Here is a 24,784-nt window from a genome sequence, read left to right on the forward strand (position 1 = left end):
ACATCAGCATCACGGTCCCTCAAAGGGCCGGTTAACTGTAAGACTGTCTTTCTCTTCGTGGACATTTTGGGATTATTTGTGGATCTTTTTCAGTCGTTGGAAAACCTCTTTACGGCTGTTGCCTCTCCTGTCCACCTGTTGTGATCGTTTTAATGTCGGTACACAGACAACATGCTGTCTCATCATTTCAACTTTATATCTCATAATTCCGACCATGCGGATACTCAAGTCTAACTTTTATTTATTTTTCCAAAAACAATTTATAAAAATGATTTATTTTTTGCTGGCCAGATAAAATGACGTGGCGGGCCTTGAGTTTGACACATGTGCCTTAAAGGAACAGTGAACATGTAGTGGAAGCCTCTCTGAGAGTCAGACCGATACTGGTTAGCTTAGCTTAGCATAAAGACTATAAACTGGGGTAAAGGCTAGTTTGGCTAGTCTTTATGCTAAGCTAAGCGGCTGGTACAGATCTTCTCTAAATCCACAACCTGAATAAACATAATTTCCCCAAAACTTGTGATCATTTTTTTAAAGTAAAAAAACAACAATCGATCTGAGGTGAATCACAGGCGTGATTGGTAAACAGGAAGTGACCTCATACCTGGATGAGCAGCTTCATTAAATCTCTGAAGCTGCCAGCTGCCGGCCCCTCGCCGGCACCGCTGATGATGACACTGAAGAGGCGGCAGGTGAGCCCCAGATAACAACAGGTGTTTGTGTCCAGCTTCTCCGGGTTCCACCACACGTCACCTGGTGGAGACGTAAACACACGACATGATGAAGGTCTCTCTTCAGGTGAACTCACCTGGTAGAGACTTGAACACACGACATGGCGAGTGTCTTGTCAGGTGAACTCTAAGTAACTAAAGTGGACTTACCTTTGAAGGACGAGTCGTGACACCTGAGGGAGGAGATGAAGTCTCCGAGCAGAGAGATCAGGACGAAGCTGAACTCTCTGGCCAGCCGCTCACCTGGCTGCTGGCCACACCTGCTCAGGTACAGAGTCATGGCTTCAGAGAAGGAGGCGGGGGGGGCAGCGACACAGCACCCAGCTTCCTGTTAAAACAATAACGAGCTCTCAATAAAAGATGTTTTTATCAAATATTCGTTCAGAAACATGTCAGCTGCAACTTACTTTGTTACTTTATTGTAGAAATAATTCTCATGAGATTTTCAAAATGTTTGAACTTCTTCCCTTCTGATTCAGAATAAAGTTAATTGACTCTTTTCTCGGTTCAAATAATAAAACTTCATCTTCATAAACAAACTCATCGATTTAAATGTTTCACAAACATGTTTGACACGTGTGTCAAATCATATCAGTGAGTTTACTGATATGATTTTATACCATATTCATCTGTGATAGTTGGTTTAATTCCAACGTTACTAATTCCCCTTAAATCATATTGTTCATGTTTTTAACTTAGTCGTCATCCAATACACACGACAAATAAAATGTCAAATTAACTCAAAAGATTTCATGAGATCAACTCGGTCCACTTTCTGTCCCCGTCCCCGTCTCTGTGGCGTTATGAAAGGTTTGGTCCTCGAGGACCTGGATCTGGTCTGACCTGCGTGGCGGCGGCCTCCCCGATGACCTCCAGCAGCGGCGCCTCCAGCAGCGCGTAGACCCTCTGAGCGGTGAGCAGGTGCTGGGTCTCGCTCAGCTCGCCCAGAACCAGCAGCAGAGTCTTGGTCAGGACCGGGAACGAGGCCCTGGACCTGAGGCCGGAGCCCCGGTGCCGCTCCACCGACAGAGCCAGCTTCTCCATCTGAAGAGCAGAGACACACAAACGTTGCTGGAAATACCAACAAAGACATCCTGCTGTTTGTCTGATGAACATTTGTGTTTTTAAAGATCGTCTTCAGTAGAAACCAACTTCACCTTCTGAGGAAAAAGCATGTTTTCTTTAACAATCGCCAAAACTACACCGTTTATCACAGCCAGACGCTGTAATAACAGTCATTATCGGCAGATTATCATCTTTCTGAGGGTCCTTAAACACATCATGTGTGATAAACGCTGTAGTTAGAAGAAGCAGCCAAAACAAAGCTTGAAATGTGTGATATTTCATCAAACACATGTAAAGAGTTCACTTCAACCAGAGAGTAGAAACATTAGCGTGAAACTATGACGTCATGATGGATTCATCTGAGACAAACAGTCATGTGACTACAGAGACGCTCTGACCCCCCAACACTCACCGCGTCCCGTCTGGAGAAGGTCTCCATCTTCAGAAGGTTCTTGGTCAATGTGGAGACGAGACGCTCGTTGGCCAAACCTACGAAGTCCGGTTCACCGCTTCTCTTCAGGAGCTCGTCCAGTTCTGAGAGACCACAAGAGACTACATGAAACCACATGAGACCGCAAGAGACCGCATGAGACCGCAAGAGACCGCATGAGGCCGCATGAGACCGCAAGAGACCGCATGAGACCGCAAGAGACCGCAAGAGACCGCATGAGGCCGCATGAGACCGCAAGAGACCGCAAGAGACCGCATGAGACCGCATGAGGCCGCATGAGACCGCATGAGGCCGCATGAGACCGCATGAGGCCGCAAGAGGCCGCAAGAGGCCGCAAGAGGCCGCATGAGACCGCAAGAGACCGCAAGAGACCGCAAGAGGCCGCATCAGACCGCATCAGACCGCAAGAGGCCGCAAGAGGCCGCATGAGACTGCATGAGGCCGCATGAGACCGCATGAGGCCGCAAGAGGCCGCAAGAGGCCGCATGAGGCCGCAAGAGGCCGCATGAGACCGCATGAGACCGCAAGAGACCGCATGAGGCCGCAAGAGGCCGCAAGAGGCCGCAAGAGGCCGCAAGAGGCCGCATCAGACCGCAAGAGACCGCAAGAGGCCGCATCAGACCGCAAGAGGCCGCAAGAGGCCGCATGAGGCCGCAAGAGGCCGCATGAGACCGCATGAGACCGCAAGAGACCGCAAGAGACCGCAAGAGACCGCATGAGGCCGCAAGAGGCCGCAAGAGGCCGCAAGAGGCCGCATCAGACCGCAAGAGACCGCAAGAGGCCGCATCAGACCGCAAGAGGCCGCAAGAGGCCGCATGAGACCGCATGAGGCCGCAAGAGGCCGCAAGAGGCCGCAAGAGGCCGCATGAGACCGCAAGAGACCGCATGAGACCGCATGAGGCCGCAAGAGGCCGCAAGAGGCCGCATGAGACCGCATGAGACCGCAAGAGACCGCATGAGACCGCAAGAGGCCGCAAGAGGCCGCAAGAGGCCGCATGAGACCGCATGAGACCGCAAGAGGCAGCAAGAGGCCGCAAGAGGCCGCAAGAGGCCGCAAGAGGCCGCATGAGACCGCATGAGACCGCATGAGACCGCAAGAGGCCGCAAGAGGCCGCAAGAGGCCGCATGAGACCGCATGAGACCGCAAGAGGCAGCAAGAGGCCGCAAGAGGCCGCAAGAGGCCGCAAGAGACCGCATGAGACCGCATGAGACCGCATGAAACCGCATGAAACCGCATGAGACGACATGGTCTCAAGACTCAGGACCACCAGGAAAACCTCCTTCCACAGATGAAAGGAGACAGAGCGTCACAGTGAAGCTCTGAGTTCCTCCGTCAGACATGTCACGTGATATCAGGTCACTCAGCTCTTCTGCTCATGTTCCTGATGTGTTGACGTGTCGATCTGTTGATGTTCCTGATGTGTTGACGTGTCGATCTGTTGATGTTCCTGATGTGTTGATGTGTTGCTATTAGAACACGGCTCTCTGTATTTAAGTTATATTTGACTGATTGTTGTTGTTTATTCCTTATTTCTTCTGAAGCACGTTGAGCTGCATGTTTGTATGAAAGGTGCTGTTTATTTAAACACTTACCTCTGGACAGAGCTAGGCTAGCTGGTTCCCATCTTTATGCTAAGCTAAGGAGAATCTTGTGTTCCAGTATTTATATTATAAATGTTTCTTAATAACACTGTTTGCATGAACTTGACGAGACGTTTAAAGTTGATCCGTCACCTTGAGCCCAGTTCCGGGTGAGCGGGTGTCGGAGGACGACGGAGCTCCGGGCGACGCAGGAGGCCAAGCGGAGCTCTGAGGAGGAGGTGATCACCAGGAAGGGCAGCAGCCTCCAACCCGTCTTCTGCAGCAGCTCCGTGTCCCCTTTTCCTAGCCGGGGGTCGGACAGTAAACGCACCGCCTCCGTCAGAACCGGCAGCCTGCAGGAGACAACACGGAGCTCAGAGTTACTGACGACACCCGAAGGCATCGTTTACAGGACAGTCGCAATAACGGATATGATGATGTCATTATAACGTGACATCATTTCGTTCGATTACGTTGATGTTATGGATGTGTGTGTAGTTCACTGACCAGCGCTGAGCCGCCGACAGATCGCCTCTGTGCAGCAGAGACAGTAAAGAGGACACGGTGTCCTCGGGGTCCAACACATCCAACAGCACCTGAACACAACAACCATCAGCTGATCCTTTAAAACAACACTGTGTTGTTTAACCTATAGGGGGCGCCGCTGAAGCCTTCACTCATCCACCACACCTGTCCCCCACTCATCCACCACACCTGTTCCCCACTGTCACACCTGTCCCCCACTGTCACACCTACTGTCACACCTGTTCCCCACTGTCACACCTGTCCTCCCCCATCACACTGACCTCTAGGACTTTGAGAGCGGCAGACACGACCTCCGGCACGTCGTCCTTCAATCGGTCCATGACGGCGTCTTTCAGGAAGACTTCGTCCAAACTCTGCTGCTGAGAAACATGAGATGCATTTGTGGTTATTTATACCTGCAGTGTGTATTTATACTAACAGTGTGTATCTATACTAACAGTGTGTATTACACCCTCAGTGTGTATTACACCCGCAGTGTGTATTTAGACCTACAGTGTGTATGTAGAAGCCATTACTCTGATTTGTGTTGTACCTGTACATTCTATACTTTTAAGGAAATTATAGTCATGCTACCGATTGTACATCAAACCATGCTAATTATGATTTACTGTTGAACCTGTTAAGATGTTACTGCCGAAATGATTATGACACAATGATGACGTCAGGGGGCGTTAACTCTTTATGTAGACCTCACCTGAGGACGTGCAGGTGTGTTCGTGCGACTAGAGAGCGGAAGGGCGAACTATTTTCAACCGCATTACGCATTACGAAACCGCATTATGAGACAAAGCAGGTTTTTCTGTTTGACATTATTTCCATGTATGCTTCTGATGCTGTTCTGGAATAAAAGAAAGTTTTGAAGTGACACTACGAGAGAATGCGCGTCAATCGACCGACCGCTCCTACAGTGTATCTATACTAACAGTGTGTATTACACCTACAGTGTGTGTATTTATACCTACAGTGTGTATTACACCTACAGTGTGTGTATTTATACCTACAGTGTGTATTTATACCTACAGTATGTATTTATACCTACAGTGTGTATCTATACCTACAGTGTGTATCTATACTAACAGTGTGTATTACACCTACAGTGTGTGTATTTATACCTACAGTGTGTATTTATACCTACAGTGTGTATTTATACCTACAGTATGTATTTATACCTACAGTGTGTATCTATACTAACAGTGTGTATTACACCTACAGTATGTATTTATACCTACAGTGTGTATCTTTATTATACTGTACATGATGTTTTTAAATAATCAGAGAAAACAACGGGGCCCAGTTTGGAGCCTTGAGGAACACCAGAAGTGTGTTTGTAGACGAGGTCATTATTCTGAAGTAGTTCCACAGAAGAATGAATATTCAAGAGGGAGCAGAGAGAACCAGTCCGTCTCCAGTGATTCTGACTTCACCTGCACCGTCTGCCGTACCTGTGCGGAGGCGATGACGTCCATCAGGTGATCCACCGCCGACACTCTGACTGAAGGCTGAGGGTGTTTCAGACTGAGGAGCAGCGACGTGTCAGAGTCGCCCATTATCTAAACACAGGAAGAATTCATTAAGAACACCAACGTCATAAGTTAGCAGACAAATACTTCTTCAGTACCAACAACACAATACTGTGTGTACCTGGTACTTCCCGCTGCTCATGGACAAAGAGAGGAACTGGTGGTAGAGATGTTTCTGCTCGCTGCTGCTGAGGTCGGTCACGTGAGCCGCGAGGACGCTGTCCAGAGCTGCACAGTATCTGAGGGAGGACAAACATAGAGCTAATGCTAGCTCAGAGCTAACGCTAGCTCAGAGCTAACGCTAACACAGAGATAACGCGAACTCAGAGATAACGCGAACTCAGAGATAACGCGAACTCAGAGCTAACGCTAACTCAGAGCTAACGCTAACTCAGAGCTAACGCTAACTCAGTGTTCCTCAAGATGGACTGATGTGTTTTATATTTAAATATGTAAATAGAAATGATGTCCAGCTGGGACCGATAGTAATAGACCAAACTATTCGTTTGTAATAACAACGTTCTCTTAATCTGGTTAAAGATTTCACAGTAAAACACGCATAAATGAAGACCACCGGACTCACCTGGACTCGAACAGGCGAACCAGAGGAAGGAGCCGGCGGTCGAGGGCCGACATGTCCTCAGCAGAGAGTTCAGTCTGACTCAGATACTCGTCCAGCATCAACCTGCAACACAAACACCTGAGATGAAGACTTCCTGTTTGTAGCAGCGACGTGAAGAAGAACAGACGGAGGAAAAGGAAAACCGTATTATTGTTGTTTCTATGATCCTCACTGCCAACCCTCTGAACACTAAAGTAGGTTCAGGTTTCGCTCCAGTTTTTCTCTCTGTGGTCCTGATTTTCAAAATAAAAGTCCTGCTCCTCTATGGAAACAGAACCTTCATGACTAGAAGTAGAGAGAACTAGAACACGACTTTAGTGCAGAATAACAGTTATGATGACGTCAATCATTGTTATAGTCAATTATCATCTTGTAGTTATATACAGTGGTGTACAGTAACGAAGTAGAAATACTTCGTTACTGTACTTAAGTCGTTTTTTGGGTATCTGTACTTTACTACTTATATTTCTGTTGACTTTTACTTTTACTTCACTACATTTTGCAAAGAAAACTGATACTTTTACTCCGATACATTTCCCCTGAAACCTTCGTTACTCGCTACAAAATCAAATCTATCTTCAGAAACAAAATGAATCCTGAGAGCAGCGTCGGGGACTGTGGTGGAACACAGACTGGAAGCAGGTTTGGTGAATCAGTGGTGCTAGCAGCAAGTTAAATCATTGGTTAATCACGTTAATGCACAATTGCAAACAAGTGCTCTCAAAGCCGCGGTGTTTGATTCCCAGTGATTCCCAGGATGCTACATGCTATAAGCTAGCGGGCGACTACATGAGTAGAATTCCACTCTACGATGACTGATTTCATGATGGAAGCAGAAATGGAAGCACCTGCTGCTCCCGAAACAAACGACGGTGGTGACGAAGACCAACACCACCCGTGGATCGCTAGCGAGTTAGTGAGTTGTGCAGCACTCGTTGGCTAACGTTAGCTGTAGCTAGCCACCACACCATAGGATTGACAGGAGCCGAGAGAGCGCAGCGTTAGCGTTAGCATTAGCATTAGTGAAATCCTTCGCAGCAGTGCGCAAGCTGTCTGTGATGCTGAATACACCTCTACCTGCCTCAGCGGCCTGTGAAAGACTATTTAGCATCGCAGGACGAGTCTTCAGCCCAAGAAGAGCGAGACGGAATTCTCACAATTTTGAAAACCAACTTCTTTTGAAGATGAACAGGACATGTTTCAGTTTCAAGTAATGACTGGGTTGTTACTTTCGCTGCTGCTTTAGTATTGATCATGTTTTGATATTTGAGTCATGTTGTGGATGATCAGATGGAGTTATGATGGGAGCAGTCGCCCAATTGCAGATTCAGCTTGAGCGAAACCTTTGTGTTCAAATCAGCCCACAGGAGTTTACAAGGCAGGCGTCCTTTCTCTAAACACTGACCTGATGCATCAAGTGGATATTTTTTGCTGAACATAATATGATGCATTGGTCCTCTACATCCTCTAGTCTAATGAGCAGACTTATAAACGCACTGTTACGACTCCTTCATAGTGTCATATTGCTTTTCGGAGAATTATGATGATAAGCTCATAGTAGATGCAAAAGTATACTTATGTACAATATATTATGTTGAACATTGTTGCTCCTGAATGGATCACAGCAACCCAATTATGTTCAACACAGCTCCATGTCCTTGGTCATGGTGCCACAGCACTTAAAAGAATAAACTTCATCATTCTCACAATTCTGACCCTTTGCTTTTTTATTAACAGCATTTACTTGTACTTTTACTTTCAATGAACAGGTTATGATGTTCATTTAATGTTCAGGTTGTGATGTACATTTAATGTCAGAAAATTACTTTTGATACTTAAGTACTTTTGTACTTAAGTACAATAAATATCAGATACTTTAAGACTTTTACTCAAGTAGTATTGTAATAGGTGACTTTTTACTGGAGTAGTTTTCCAGTAAGTGGCGTTTGAGTACTTTATACACCACTGGTTATATATATTAAACTATTCTCACGTTCCAGCCTCTCCTCCCGTCTGGATAAACTGACTTCTATCTTATCTTGAGCGAAGACGAAGGTGAAGGTGTGTTTACCGAGCCACGGTTCGGTCCAGGCCGCCGGTCAGAGGGACGGACCGCAGGAGGGACTCCAACACGGCGAGCTGGTCCGTCTGCGTCTCACCTGAGCCGCAGGTGAACCCGGCGTGGACCAGGTGAGGCAGCAGGTAGCGCAGCAGAGGACCGACGTCGTGAGAAGCCGCCATGACCTGCAGCGTGGAGACCAGCGCCGGCATGGAGCTCAGACGCTCGAAGGCTCTGAGGGACGAAACGGAAGACGATGATTAACCGAGACGAGGCCACACCCTCAGACCAGGTGCGCCGCTGATCCCCGGTCCTACCTGGGCCCGGCGGAACCCTCCTTCTGGTTCTGCAGCAGCACCACGAGGCAGCCCAGACCCTCCTTGGCCAACACGGGCTCCCTGAGCAGAGACGTGCCGACGTGGGCGGCGAGCGTGTCGACCAGACTCGCCTCCATCACCACCTTCACCGCCAGCTGGCACACGATCATGAGGGTGGAGGCTTTGTAGTCCGCCAGAGACGACTTCAGACCCTGAAGGGACGAGGACGACGCCGATACCAGAACTTTATGTGTGAAACGTTTCAGAAAGAAGAAGAAGAAGAAACGTCGTTACGTTACCTTCTGAACAAACGGCAGCAGTTTGGAAACGATGGCGTCGGACACTTTGTCCACAGCGTCCAGAGCCGGGACGACGGAGGCGGCGTAGAAGGAGAAGATCACTCTGAGCTGGGAGCAACTTCCAGACTGACCCGAGTACGCCTGAAGGAGGAGGAGAACAAGAAGGAGGAGGAGAAAAAAAAAAGACTTCAGTTACAAACAGGTTCTCAAGTTCTGATCTTTTTCAGAATCTCAAAGAGGAAAAAATGAATAAATATTTTGTTCAATTTTCTGGAAATATTTATGTATTCTTGTCGTCAGAATATTTATGTATTCGTGTCGTTAGCGTGACGTCAGCGCGTCGTTAGCGTGACGTCAGCGCGTCGTTAGCTTGACGTCAGCGCGTCGTTAGCTTGACGTCAGCGCGTCGTTAGCTTGACGTCAGCGCGTCGTTAGCGTGACGTCAGCGCGTCGTTAGCGTGACGTCAGCGCGTCGTTAGCGTGACGTCAGCGCGTCGTTAGCTTGACGTCAGCGCGTCGTTAGCGTGACGTCAGCGCGTCGTTAGCTTGACGGCAGCGCGTCGTTAGCGTGACGTCAGCGCGTCGTTAGCGTGACGTCAGCGTGTCGTTAGCGTGACGTCACCGTGTTGTCAGCGTGTCGTTAGCTTGACGTCAGCGTGTCGTTAGCTTGACGTCAGCGTGTCGTTAGCTTGACGTCAGCGTGTCGTTAGCTTGACGTCAGCGTGTCGTTAGCTTGACGTCAGCGTGTTGTCAGCGTGTTGTTAGCTTGACGTCAGCGTGTCGTTAGCTTGACGTCAGCGTGTCGTTAGCTTGACGTCAGCGTGTCGTTAGCTTGACGTCAGCGTGTCGTTAGCTTGACGTCAGCGTGTCGTTAGCTTGACGTCAGCGTGTCGTTAGCTTGACGTCAGCGTGTTGTCAGCGTGTCGTTAGCGTGACGCCAGCGTGTCGTCAGCGTGTCGTTAGCTTGACGTCAGCGCGTTGTCAGCGTGTCGTTAGCTTGACGTCAGCGAGTTGTCAGCGTGTTGTTAGCTTGACGTCAGCGTGTCGTTAGCTTGACGTCAGCGTGTCGTTAGCTTGACGTCAGCGTGTCGTTAGCTTGACGTCAGCGTGTCGTTAGCTTGACGTCAGCGTGTCGTTAGCTTGACGTCAGCGTGTCGTTAGCTTGACGTCAGCGTGTCGTTAGCTTGACGTCAGCGTGTTGTCAGCGTGTCGTTAGCTTGACGTCAGCGTGTCGTTAGCTTGACGTCAGCGTGTCGTTAGCTTGACGTCAGCGTGTCGTCAGCGTGTCGTTAGCTTGACGTCAGCGCGTTGTCAGCGTGTCGTTAGCTTGACGTCAGCGCGTTGTCAGCGTGTCGTCAGCGTGTCGTTAGCGTGACGTCAGCGTGTTGTCAGCGTGTCGTTACCTGGATGGCGTCTGTCACCAGGCAGCAGATGAAGTCCATGAAGCTCAGGTCTGTGTAGCAGTGAGTGATCAGAGCTCCTCTAGACAGCGGCACGCCGGCTTTCTGGGGACGCAGCAGCACAGCGTTCACACAGAATAACATTTATCATCACATTTCTATATTCACGACAGTGGGAGTGGGCAGCGGGGTCGGAGGTCAGACCTGCAGGCCCTGCAGCCAGTTCCAGCGGTTGGTGGCGTCTTTGATCTTCAGCAGCTGCAGGACTCTGACGAAGACGTTGGTGTCGTGATACGGCAGCGCGCAGGACAACAAGCTGTCGCTGTTATACAGCTGGATGTGGAAGCTGCAACACAATGACACACAACTAACATGTACCGTGTGCAACAGCAGCAGGACACCTGAACGCACCCGGAGCAACGTTTACAGAAAACAAGGTGTTGAATGTGGTCAAAACACAAGCAGATTTTAAATAGTCTCGCTGCGTTTGCTTTCATACAAGAACAATAATGAAATGTGGAATCTTTTCTTAATTAATTCACTTTTTTTCAAAATGATCAAAAAGAACCAATGAGAGTATCGATAAGAGGACTCGTGCCAATGGAACCCTGAAGATACCCGTCTATGCGCTGGACACAGGTTTGGTGTTTCAGCACCAGACCGGTAACAGAATCAGACTTCAGGAAGCGTACCGGTGGACCAGCCACTCCATGCACTTGTGCGCCGGTTTGAGGAGGAAGTACGGGGAGAGGCGGGTGAGGAAGAGAGAGATGCCGGCGTCCAGCTTCTCGTTGACCTCTTTGGACTGAACGCTGCGCTCCAGGGTCAACGAGGCCCGGCTGAACAGGGTGTCCTGGAACTCCAGGAAGGCTGGTTCGATTCCCAGCAGCTCCTCCAGCCCTGTGCAGCCTGGGGGGGGGGGGGGGGCAGAGGTTAATCGTGGTGAAGGAGTAACCTGCTGGTGATCATTTGAGACCCAGACCATGACTCACCGAGGGCGTAGAAGGTGCTCCTGTCCATGGAAGCAGCATCTTTGGGGTCGAAGAGGAGCGAGGCGACCTCTCTGTGCGTCAGCAGGTTGGAGTCGCTCTGAGGCAGCGCGAGCCTCTTCAGCTGGTGGGCCAACGACGTCATGGCGGTCTCAGTCTGAGGACACAGACAGCGGGATAAACAGACTAACCTCAGCTCCCTCCTGACGCAAAGAGAAGCGGCTTCAATGAAGGAGCCGAACCTTCAGTCTGACACGTTGGTCACACCCGCAGAACAGGAACAGAAAAGCATTCACGCGCCATTGTCTAAACATGCTTTGGCCAAAGTGAAGAAGTGGATCTTTAGTGTTAAGATGAAGTCTGAAGTCGTTCAGTGGAGAGAGAACACTTTATGATATATATATATATATATACACACCATGTTATGCGTGTTGTTAGTACTCGACATGTAGTCTAAGAGTCTCCTGAATGATGATACTACTTATATTAATATTCTTCCATTGTTTCTGCAGCTTTGAAGCTTAACTAACTTATATTCTGTTTTTAGGTTTACTCCGTAACACCATTACATCAATGTTTTTATGAATGTGTCCCTCATCAAATAAACCAATTCATAAAAATAACGACGTTCAGACCAGAGACAGACGAAATGAATGAATCATTTAGATTCGCTCGTTACACGAGTTGATGTTTTGCTCCACAAACACACGTGTTAGCTTGTTAAGCTAACTTGTCGATTTCGCAGTTCTGAAAAAAACTGTCGACGGTGAAACTAAATGTCTCGCGACCACCGGAACAGTATGACGTCAATATTAAATATATACGTTACCAATAAATATAGAAGAAAAACACTCCAACCTGTTTTCTGTAACTCCAACAAACACGTGAGACGTGAAAAGACCTCGTTCCGGGGGATTCTACATCCGGGACACGTCACGCAGAGTTACTAGCCAATCACAGCTCAGTAGGGCGGGACCTAGGATACGAGTGCTACCCAATCACACATTAGTATTATAATTGTTGGAATGCTGTTAAGCATTCCAATTCTGTTATCCTGTTTCTTTATTCCACTATTTCTTCTGTCCCGTCGCAACGCTTCTTCTTCTTCATTTTTATTTTTATTACCCGATTTTTATTTTATATATATATATATATATATATATATATATATATATATGTATATATATATGTATATGTATATGTATATATATATGTATATGTATATATATATATATATGTATATATATATGTATATATATATATATATGTATATATATATATATATATATATATATATATGTATATATATATATATATATATGTATATATATATGTATATATATATATATATATATATATGTATATATATATATATATATATATGTATGTATATATATATATATGTATATATATATACATATATATATATATACATATATATATATATATGTATATATATATATATGTATATATATATGTGTATATATATGTATATATATATGTATATATATATGTATATATATATATATATATATATATATATATATATATATATTTATATATATATATATATATATATATATATATATATATATATATTGACCAGCTGCCACTGGTTATATTAAAGAAAAGTCCAGAAACTGAAAACAGATTTGTGTACATTTTACTTGTAATACTTACGCAGAATGTGAGTATTGCAGTATTTATTTGAAGAATCTGAGTATGTCTTTGAGAGACAATACTGTTTAGTGTTTACTGACAATAAAGTTAAATTGAATGCTTTAAATATTCTCACTATAATTAAAACATCTCCACATCAACTCTTCTTCGGTGGTGTTTTCATGAATTCATTACAGATTAATCAAAACATTAAAGACTTTAGTAATTAACTCGTGACGTCACACACCTCGTCACATCTTCGTGTGTCCGGGGCGGTGACGTCACGTGTGAGTTTTTTTTTTTTTAGGATGCTCCGGTCGGTCGGTCGGTCGTCAGTTGTCGGTCAGCATGAGGAGCGCGAGGATGCTGCAGAGTCTTAATCATGTCCACCATCATCTTCATCTTCATCATCGTCATCATCACGGGCGGTCAGCCGGGATCATCGGAGCACCTTTCTCCAGGGGACAGGTGAGTGTGCACGTGGAGGCGCGTGCGTGTGAGAGATAAGATAAGACAAGAGAATCCTTTATTAGTCCCGCAGTGGGGACATTTACAGAGCTGTAGTTATTGTTGTTGTTGTTGTTGTTGTTGTTGTGCTGCAGCCTCGCGGAGGAGTGGAGAGAGGACCGGACCTGATCAGAGCTGCGGGACTCCTCAACAGACTGCACGAGCAAGGTGACGTCCGCGTGCGTGTGCGTGCGTGTTATTCACAGAAGTATTCAAGTCCTCTACTGAAGTAAAAGTACGAATACAACAATGTAAATCCTACTAAAGTACAAGTACAGAGTATAACATATTACAAATGATATATCCTATCATCAGCTAGATAAGTATACTATTTATATATATGTATATAAATAGTGTATATATATATATACATATATATATATATATAGTGTGTGTGTGTGTGTGTGTGTGTATGTGTGTGTAGTTCATAAATCACTCAGCATATATATATATATATATATATATGTATGTGTACGACAGAGGATTTCTTCCGTATTTTTACTTCAAACACGTTAAAACATCAGAGAAGAATAAAGTTTTTGAACTTGAAGAAATTCAAAAAGATCAAAGAGACTTTTGAGTTCTTCAAATAAAGAAATAATGAGTTGAATTACCGAATAAAGGACTTTATGTTCAAACTGAACTTTATTAGTTGTTACAGAGCGGAGACACGACTTTAATCTGATGAGATTTAATCTGATGAGATGTGTGTGTGTTATAGTGTGTGTGTGTGTGTGTGTGTGTGTGTGTGTGTGTGTGTGTGTGTATGTGTGTGTGTGTGTACGTGTGGTTCATAAGTCACTCAGCTGCAGGTCGTTGTACAGAAACTTGTTTACTTTAGTTGCAACATGAACATATTTCCACAGAGATGATCTACTGCCTGTTAATGTTCACCCAGAGAGCATTCTGGGAAAAATCTACCTGTACTGACGGTTTCTCTTTTCTCGACTGTCGAGTAGAAAGAATAACAAAAAATAACAATATTTATAACAAAAATAAAGATGAATAAAGAACGACAATAATTACGATAATTATATATTATTTAAATGTGTATAATAATAATATGTGAAACAGGTTCTCTCAGCTCTGTGTTCATTTCATCCTGAGTGTCTGCGTCTCCAGGCTGTGCAGTGAAGGATTATGGGAACGTGGCGTTTGAGGACGTGGTGGAGGACGAGCCAGTGGGTCTGGTGAAGCGTGTGCGCGCGGTGGGCAGCGCCAACCAGAGGCTGTCTGAGGCGGTGCAGGCTGTGAAGAGGGACGGACACACCTCAGTGATGCTGGGAGGAGACCACAGGTGAGTTCACACCTGAGACTGTTGAAGAAACACTTCACATAACACACACAACACAGTTGCTCTTAGAACAGATATTTCCTAGAAATGAGAAAGTCAGCAGTTTCTAGAAAGAAGTATGGTGACGATGAACATTTCTCGTAGGTGTATCGTTGTTCTGTTATCTTGACCCAGACGTGGACAAGAGAACGTACCGAGATGGGAGAGAAGGACGTGCTTTGTTTGTTGTTCAACCGACTGCTTTGATTGGTGGAAAGTGACATGAGGGGGCGGGCTTTAGACTGTAGGAGTAAGTTGTAAGAAGTAATACTTTGGATGAACTGCCAATGTGTACATTAAACAGTCCCGCTGGTTGCTACTCCAACAACGTCTCTTCATTTCAGCAACAACTTAATGCTGCTGTTTCTGCCACAACAAGACAGAGTAGTACCAGCCCATTACTACAGTAAGAGTACTAATACCACACTGTGAAAATAACTCTGTAAGAGTACTAATACTACACTGTGAAAACACTCTGTAAGATTACTAATACCACACTGTGAAAATAACTCTGTAAGAGTACTAATACCACACTGTGAAAACACTCTGTAAGATTACTAATACTACACTGTGAAAACACTCTGTAAGATTACTAATACTACACTGTGAAAACACTCTGTAAGATTACTAATACTACACTGTGAAAACACTCTGTAAGATTACTAATACCACACTGTGAAAACACTCTGTAAGAGTACTAATACCACACTGTGAAAATACTCTGTAAGAGTACTAATACCACACTGTGAAAACACTCTGTAAGAGTACTAATACTACACTGTGAAAACACTCTGTAAGAGTACTAATACTACACTGTGAAAATACTCTGTAAGAGTACTAATACTACACTGTGAAAACACTCTGTAAGATTACTAATACTACACTGTGAAAACACTCTGTAAGAGTACTAATACTACACTGTGAAAACACTCTGTAAGATTACTAATACTACACTGTGAAAACACTCTGTAAGAGTACTAATACTACACTGTGAAAACACTCTGTAAGATTACTAATACCACACTGTGAAAATACTCTGTAAGAGTACTAATACTACACTGTGAAAACACTCTGTAAGAGTACTAATACTACACTGTGAAAACACTCTGTAAGATTACTAATACCACACTGTGAAAATACTCTGTAAGAGTACTAATACTACACTGTGAAAACACTCTGTAAGAGTACTAATACCACACTGTGAAAACACTCTGTAAGATTACTAATACCACACTGTGAAAATACTCTGTAAGAGTACTAATACCACACTGTGAAAACACTCTGTAAGAGTACTAATACTACACTGTGAAAATACTCTGTAAGAGTACTAATACTACACTGTGAAAACACTCTGTAAGATTACTAATACCACACTGTGAAAATACTCTGTAAGAGTACTAATACCACACTGTGAAAATACTCTGTAAGAGTACTAATACCACACTGTGAAAATACTCTGTAAGAGTACTAATACCACACTGTGAAAATACTCTGTAAGAGTACTAATACCACACTGTGAAAACACTCTGTAAGAGTACTAATACTACACTGTGAAAATACTCTGTAAGAGTACTAATACCACACTGTGAAAACACTCTGTAAGAGTACTAATACTACACTGTGGAAACACTGTAAGAGTACTCATACTACACTGTGAAAACACTCTGTAAGAGTACTCATACCACACTGTGAAAATACTCTGTAAGAGTACTAATACTACACTGTGAAAACACTCTGTAAGAGTACTAATACTACACTGTGAAAATACTCTGTAAGAGTACTAATACCACACTGTGAAAATACTCTGTAAGAGTACTAATACCACACTGTGAAAACACTCTGTAAGAGTACTAATACTACACTGTGAAAATACTCTGTAAGAGTACTAATACCACACTGTGAAAACACTCTGTAAGAGTACTAATACCACACTGTGAAAATACTCTGTAAGAGTACTAATACCACACTGTGAAAACACTCTGTAAGAGTACTAATACTACACTGTGAAAATACTCTGTAAGAGTACTAATACTACACTGTGGAAACACTGTAAGAGTACTAATACTACACTGTGGAAACACTGTAAGAGTACTCATACTACACTGTGAAAACACTCTGTAAGAGTACTCATACCACACTGTGAAAATACTCTGTAAGAGTACTAATACTACACTGTGAAAACACTCTGTAAGAGTACTCATACCACACTGTGAAAATACTCTGTAAGAGTACTAATACTACACTGTGAAAATACTCTGTAAGAGTACTAATACCACACTGTGAAAATACTCTGTAAGAGTACTAATACTACACTGTGAAAACACTCTGTAAGAGTACTAATACCACACTGTGAAAATACTCTGTAAGAGTACTAATACTACACTGTGAAAACACTCTGTAAGAGTACTAATACCACACTGTGAAAATACTCTGTAAGAGTACTAATACCACACCGTGAAAATACTCTGTAAGAGTACTAATACTACACTGTGAAAACACTCTGTAAGAGTACTAATACCACACTGTGAAAATACTCTGTAAGAGTACTAATACTACACTGTGAAAACACTCTGTAAGAGTACTAATACCACACTGTGAAAATACTCTGTAAGAGTACTAATACTACACTGTGAAAACACTCTGTAAGAGTACTAATACCACACTGTGAAAATACTCTGTAAGAGTACTAATACTACACTGTGAAAACACTCTGTAAGAGTACTAATACCACACTGTGAAAACACTCTGTAAGAGTACTAATACCACACTGTGAAAATACTCTGTAAGAGTACTAATACTACACTGTGAAAACACTCTGTAAGAGTACTAATACTACACTGTGAAAACACTCTGTAAGAGTACTAATACCACACTGTGAAAATACTCTGTAAGAGTACTAATACTACACTGTGAAAATACTATATAAGAGTACTAATACCACACTGTGAAAACACTCTGTAAGAGTACTAATACTACACTGTGAAAACACTCTGTAAGAGTACTAATACTACACTGTGAAAACACTCTGTAAGAGTACTAATACCACACTGTGAAAACACTCTGTAAGAGTACTAATACTACACTGTGAAAATACTACAGTAAGAGTACTAATACCACACTGTGAAAACACTCTGTAAGAGTACTAATACTACACTGTGAAAATACTCTGTAAGAGTACTAATACCACACTGTGAAAATACTCTGTAAGAGTACAAATACTACACTGTGAAAATACTCTGTAAGAGTACTAATACTACACTGTGAAAATACTCTGTAAGAGTACTAATACTACACTGTGAAAACACTCTGTAAGAGTACTAATACTACACTGTGAAAACACTCTGTAAGAGTACTAATACTACACTGTGAAAATACTCTGTAAGAGTACTAATACTACACTGTGAAAACACTCTGTAAGAGTACTAATACTACACTGTGAAAACACTCTGTAAGAGTACTAATACTACACTGTAGAAGTAGAAAGTAGCATCTCTACAACCTGTTTTAAACTTTCATATCTTTCATTTTTTAAATGTTGCTGTTGAAACAAAGAGGATATTTCTCAATTCAAACGATTTATGAAGAAACTTTAAATAATAAAACCAAATAATTAACTGTAATAAACTCCTTTAAATTCACCTTAAAGTGGATCCAGTTGATTTCACATTAATAAACCTGCATGAAAAGAAACGTCTGTGATATAAAAGATAAGTAAAAACTCACAGAAGTATTTGCATTAAAATATACTTATTAAAGTAGCAAAAGTCATCACTGTTTTTCATCACCGTAGTAAAAAGTACAATATTATATATATATACATATACTAGAGATGTACTAGTACTAGTCCTGATGAAACCATTTCTCAGAACGTCTGAGGTAAACGTCTCCGTCTCTGTGTCCATCAGTCTGGCCATCGGCTCCATTCACGGTCACTCAGCGGCGGTGGGAGATCTGAGCGTCGTTTGGGTCGACGCCCACGCCGACATCAACACGCCGCTGAGCTCGTACACGGGAAACATCCACGGCCAGCCGATGTCTTACCTCCTCCACGAGCTGCACACAAAGGTCAGTTTATTAGGGAGGAGTCCGTCCTGAGGGGGAGGAGTCCGTTCTGAGGGGGAGGAGTCCGTCCTGAGGGGGAGGATTCCGTCCTGAGGGGGAGGGGTCAGTTCTGAGGGGGGAGGGGTCCGTCCTGAGGGGGAGGAGTCCGTTCTGAGGGGGGAGGAGTCCGTCCTGAGGGGGAGGGGTCAGTTATGGGGGGGAGGAGTCTGTCCTGAGGGGGAGGGGTCCGTTCTGAGGGGGGAGGAGTCCGCCCTGAGGAGGACGAGTCCGCCCCTGAGGAGTCCATCCTGAGGGGGGGAGAGTCCGTCCTGAGGGGGGAGAGTCCGTCCTGAGGGGGAGGAAGAGTCCGTCCAGTTGAGGAGGAAGAGTCCGTCCTGTTGAGGAGGAAGAGTCCGTCCTGTGGAGGACGAGAGTCCATCCTGAGGGGGGAGAGTCCGTCCTGAGGGGGGAGAGTCCGTCCTGAGGGGGAGGAAGAGTCCGTCCTGTTGAGGAGGAAGAGTCCGTCCTGTGGTGGAAGAAGAGTCCGTCCTGAGGGGGAGGACGAGTCCGTCCTGAGGAGGAGGAAGAGTCCTTCCTGAGGAGGAAGAGTCCGTCCTGAGGGGGAAGAAGAGTCCGTCCTGTGGAGGACGAGAGTCCATCCTGAGGGGGGAGAGTCCGTCCTGAGGGGGGACGAGTCCGTCCTGAGGGGGGAGAGTCCGTCCTGTTGAGGAGGAAGAGTCCATCCTGTTGAGGAGGAAGAGTCCTTCCTGAGGAGGAAGAGTCCGTCCTGAGGGGGAAGAAGAGTCCGTCCTGTGGAGGACGAGAGTCCATCCTGAGGGGGGAGAGTCCGTCCTGAGGGGGGACGAGTCCGTCCTGAGGGGGGAGAGTCCGTCCTGTTGAGGAGGAAGAGTCCATCCTGTTGAGGAGGAAGAGTCCGTCCTGTGGAGGACGAGAGTCCATCCTGAGGGGGGAGAGTCCGTCCTGAGGGGGACGAGCACTGTTGTCACTGTTAGCTCTTCAGAAACTCGTCATCTGTCAGCACTGTTAGCACTGTTAGCGTTGGTAGCACTGTTAGCACTGTTAGCGTTGGTAGCACTGTTAGCACTACTAGCTCTTCAGAAACTCTTGGCCCCACACAGACCTGTTGTTGTTCTGTGTCCCCAGATTCCCGTCCTGCCCAACTTCTCATGGATCAAACCGTGTGTGTGGGCCAAAGACCTGGTCTACGTGGGTCTGAGAGACGTGGATCCAGCAGAGCAGTAGGTCTTCATCTCCTTCATTCTCTCTCGGGTAACATTCAGGGAGCGCTGATGAAATGGTAAAAGAGCTGACGAGTTGTGTTTCACAGCTACATCCTGAAGCTTCTGGGTGTGAAGGTGTTCTCCATGTCGGAGGTGGATCAGCTCGGGGTCTCCAGGGTCATGGAGGAGACCTGTGACTACCTGTCTGCCAGGTAGACCTTCACTCTTTACATCCACCAATGAAATCAAAGCTGCTTCTTCTCCTTCTTCTTCTTCTTCTTTGCTTTTACAGAAGTGACATTGATCTGAAAATAATAACAATAAATGAATTACAAAAATACCAATAATATTAAAATAATTCTGATAATAATAATAGTATATATATATATATATATATAACAATAATAATATTAATACCACTAATACATGTGATGCATTACTTGTACAGAGGGAAGAAACCGATCCACCTGAGCTACGACATTGACGCCATCGACCCCTCGGTTACCCCGGCAACGGGGACACCTGTAGCGGGGGGGCTGACCTACCGAGAGGGGGTCTACATCGCTGAACACCTCAGTCAGACAGGTGGGCTGCAGCAGCCAGTTAGCTTAGCATAGAGACCGGAGAACCACGCTGAGTCTGTGCCCGTCCTGCAGGTCTCCTGTCGGCGGTGGACCTGGTGGAGGTGAATCCTCTGAGGGGTCAGACCGAAGAGGACGTCCGGTCCACGGTCAGCACGGCGGTGGAGCTGCTGCTCGCCTGCTTCGGACGCCTCCGCGGTGGAAACCACCCGCTGGACTACCGCCTGCCCGAGCCTTGACGACGCCGGGCTCTCCGACTGTACCGACGGACACCTGAACGCCTCTAATCACTAAAGGGACAATCAGAGGACAATCAGATGTTCCTGAAGTTCAACTTTACACATCATACTGTGCATTGATTAATCTACTCTATCAATTATCTTTTTGATTTGATTATTAATCTGTAAAAAATGTAATATTCTGTTGATATGAAGCAGCCAATGTTTGTTAAATAAATAAGTGTATATCATTATATATACATATATATATATATATATATATATACATATATATATATATATATATATATACATATATATATATATATATATATATATATATATATATATATATATATATATATATATATATATATATATATATATATATATTGTCAAGAAGAGTTGAGCCCACAGAGCTGCCTCGAAAACATGCATACACGATCAGGGGAAGGTCAGGATATAAAAAGCATATAATCAGAAATCAATAGTTAAAGTGTAATCGAAAGATAAAGTGTATGATCGTTACATAACAAATGTTTAATACACAGAGTGATTTAACAAATGTAAACCTGATAATAATATGTGTATCTGAGTATAGTGCAGTCTGAGTGTAGAAAGTACGGAGAAAGAGGAAGTAAGCAGGGTGTTGGCTTCAAGGGATGGGGAAATAATGATGGTTGAGAAGAAAAGACACAAAGCACAATAATGATGAAGGATGAGATCAATAATCATTTTATAAGCAAATGTGTACTAACCAAACCGATTTAACAAATGTAAAAACTGATTAACAAATGTTCTGTGTGACCGGAGCTGCGATGTAAGAAAAGTGTTTTGTCAGGATGAGTTGGCAAAAAGAGAAAGGGGAAGTGCAACAGATGTTGAACACCCAGACAGGGAAGTTGGGGTGATTTCCTCATGCACACACACACAAAAGTTAGGTACTTTTCGAAGCACAGGCACCAGATCAATGATGTCATGTTAATCACGGGCTGAGGGACCCCGTGTTGAGGAAGAGGGGGGAGAGACGCGAGAGGCAGCCCAAAAGTGTTATAAAAGAAGTAACTTGCAAACAGCAAGACGGGATTTCATCGCGGATGCCGTACCAAGTGCATCGGAGGAAGATACAGACGCCTGCAACTGATGTATTGAGGGCTTCGTCTCTGTTCACGGAAAGGAGACCTCTATTCGTGGACATTGAGATTAAAAGACGAAGTTTCTAACTCTCCCCACTGCTTGACTTTTAACATCTGGACGACGGAGAAGCCGCGGCAGCCTAGAAAGACTTTGTACTGAGTTTTGAGGAACTGTTGAACGGGCTCCGTTGCAGAGCAGGAGGACCGAGGGTCCGGCCGGACCTTCGCTCCTAACAACTCCAAAAGAACCATCATCGCACCATTGAAATCCAGCTCCAACCGAGCCGTCTCGGCAACTAAAACTAATGAGTATAATCGAAGAAGATAATTAAATTGACTAATCATGTGTAGTGACATTTTATGTGAGCTGTAGCTGTAACCCTTGCAAACTAACTAAATATAACCTGCAATAAATATCTAATCTGCATTTAAAGTGAAATTCTCAAGTGCATTAATTTGCTCGAGTAGTAAAGAGTTCCTCGTGACAGTAAAAAGTTAAAGCTATTGTATGTCTAACAACTGAGTTCTGAAAGGTTATTCTAGAGACCGAATCCACTTAACAATCCCTTACGGTTTTAGCAAGAATTAATCCTAGCCGTTAAAACCTAACCTGGCATTTACCAAGAGCACGGATCCATAAGAGGGAAGCTGCCATAACCGACGCGACTGGTGGGGGCGCCCGGGGCCAGGACTGGTCTCTCGGCCGAGTGCGCTCTGACCGGAGGAAGCAGGGTAGACGTTGGGAGTAACGGCAGTTAGCGGAGCCAGGCGAGTTCCCTCGCAAGAACACCAGCTCGACAATCTTTTAATAGAGAGCTGAGTCAGTAAGTAGCCCCGTATCGGGCCAGAAGTACCCAGGATCTAACACGTGGCGCCCATAACGTGGGGCTCGACGGAAAAGGAGTACGTTGAGTCTAAAAGAAGAACCCCGGCAGCCAAGAGAGGCTGTCGTTCGTGTACGAAAAGACCTGAGGTGAGGCGTTGGGGTAGAAAGCAAAGCTGCCCAAGCCTCGAAGAAGTCCGATTGCGAAGACATCCACGAATCGAAGCTGTGTGTGGTATTTACAGGCCAACACAGGAGAATCCGCAGGCGACGGGGAGCATCGACCAGACTCGCCCGACCTGTAGAGGGACCAGAGCCTGATCCCATCCCTTCCTCAACGCGCGACGAGAGGCTTTGGGAGGAAGGCGACTCGAGACAACAAAGACAAAGACAAAGTCCAAGATGGACATATCGCCCGGAGGATCCGATAGCGGCGGAGGCGACCCAGCGGGACGAGCCAACGGCCCTGATGGAGGACTCGCCAACGGACAGCAGAGCGGACCCGACGGCGACGGAGGCAGCCCGCAGACGACGACGGCTCAGCAGGACGCGCCAGCGACATCGACCCCGGACCAGGCAGCAGATAGCAGCGGGAACCAGGGAGAGAGCGACGCTGGACTACAAGGAGCGGCATCGCCGGAACCGAGACCGGGGCCACAACACAGAATCAACGTCCAACATCAGATCATCCTGAATGGCAGAGGATGGGACACCTGGGACAAATCTGTTCAACAACACCTGATCGTGCTGCATGAAGAAGCAGATAAGGCGAAGGTGGGAGAAAAAGTAAAAGCTGGATGCGAAAAAAAGGGGGGTTATCTTGCTCCCCTTGCCCTTGAGTCAGGACTGGTGGCAGCAGTAGTAGGGTGTGAAGGACCCCCGAAAAGCAAACCGAAGGTAGCAGAATGGCTACGTTGGTGGCTGGAGGTAATGAAAGTCATTAAAGGAAGAATAACCACCGTAATCAGCCCGTCAAAATAATACGACTCAGTCGTGAAGATGCTGGCCGCAGAAATAGAAGCGGGGGCAATAACTATACAGAAGAATGTAAAAGCCACCAACCGCTACAAAGAAAGTGAAAAAGAGCGAGAAGCCATAGCGGCATGGATAGCCGAACAACCAAGTTACCACGCGGCTCCCCACGAAGATCAGCTCAGCACCCAAGGGACCGAGGTGCACACGGACTCCTCCGCGGGGGCGTCCTCGGAATCCGACAAAGGAGACGGACAGGACAGCAGCGGCGACGGGGAGATCTCGGAGGAGGACGAAGTGAGGGACGACTCAACGCTGGACAGAAGCGATGCGTACCAACCGCTCCCGCCCTTCATGCAAATCGGGACTCCCGCTGCCGCTGCAGTAAAAAAAGTCCTGCAGGACTACAACGGCCCGGTGACGGGGAGGCCCAAGAAGGCTCGGGGTAAGACCAGACACGTTCACTCCCCGAACCCAGAAGAGCATCTTCAAAAATTGAAAAAGATGCCCGAGGGGACCAAAAAATATGCAAACCAGACCGGGTTAACCGCATATAACCACTTCGGAGAGCCTTGGGACATAGACAGCCATGGATTGGTTGTCTTAACTAACTCACATCTAAAGCCGCATATCTCCCGGTTCAGAAAGAGTTTGGTAAGAGAGGCAGGCAGCCCCTACAAAGAAGAACTTGAG

General features: G+C 45.4%; 2 protein-coding genes across 3 annotated transcripts in view; one reads left to right on the plus strand and one right to left on the minus strand.

Moving 5' to 3' along the window:
• heatr1 (HEAT repeat containing 1) overlaps positions 1–12,479 on the minus strand; it is a 34,338-nt gene extending 21,859 nt beyond the window's left edge. The window contains exons 1-18 of one of the 2 annotated variants that reach the window (XM_079293324.1): positions 12,439–12,479; positions 11,584–11,737; positions 11,284–11,500; positions 10,796–10,937; positions 10,595–10,696; positions 9,192–9,332; positions 8,893–9,104; positions 8,588–8,809; positions 6,478–6,579; positions 6,016–6,133; positions 5,817–5,924; positions 4,635–4,730; positions 4,336–4,424; positions 3,982–4,181; positions 2,209–2,330; positions 1,575–1,775; positions 882–1,059; positions 605–753 (exon numbers count right to left, since the gene is read on the minus strand). In XM_079293324.1, the coding sequence (XP_079149450.1) occupies positions 605–753; positions 882–1,059; positions 1,575–1,775; positions 2,209–2,330; positions 3,982–4,181; positions 4,336–4,424; positions 4,635–4,730; positions 5,817–5,924; positions 6,016–6,133; positions 6,478–6,579; positions 8,588–8,809; positions 8,893–9,104; positions 9,192–9,332; positions 10,595–10,696; positions 10,796–10,937; positions 11,284–11,500; positions 11,584–11,725 (2,541 nt within the window). In that variant the 5' untranslated portion in view covers positions 11,726–11,737; positions 12,439–12,479. Of the gene's footprint in view, positions 1–604; positions 754–881; positions 1,060–1,574; positions 1,776–2,208; positions 2,331–3,981; positions 4,182–4,335; positions 4,425–4,634; positions 4,734–5,816; positions 5,925–6,015; positions 6,134–6,477; positions 6,580–8,587; positions 8,810–8,892; positions 9,105–9,191; positions 9,333–10,594; positions 10,697–10,795; positions 10,938–11,283; positions 11,501–11,583; positions 11,738–12,438 lie in introns of both variants that reach the window. The other variant, XM_079293323.1, reaches the window with a different exon arrangement.
• A 1,108-nt stretch (positions 12,480–13,587) lies between these two features.
• arg1 (arginase 1) lies at positions 13,588–21,278 on the plus strand (the record flags this gene model as incomplete). The annotated part of the gene is made up of 8 exons (XM_079292970.1): positions 13,588–13,707; positions 13,842–13,914; positions 14,869–15,043; positions 18,985–19,144; positions 20,285–20,379; positions 20,469–20,573; positions 20,810–20,946; positions 21,018–21,278. 8 exons carry the CDS (start codon positions 13,588–13,590, stop codon positions 21,179–21,181), a joined length of 1,029 nt encoding a protein of 342 aa, XP_079149096.1. The 3' UTR covers positions 21,182–21,278.
• Between the last annotated feature and the right edge of the window lie 3,506 nt (positions 21,279–24,784).

Source organism: Melanostigma gelatinosum (assembly GCF_949748355.1).
Source record: "Melanostigma gelatinosum genome assembly, chromosome: 21".
NCBI lineage: Eukaryota > Metazoa > Chordata > Actinopteri > Perciformes > Zoarcidae > Melanostigma > Melanostigma gelatinosum.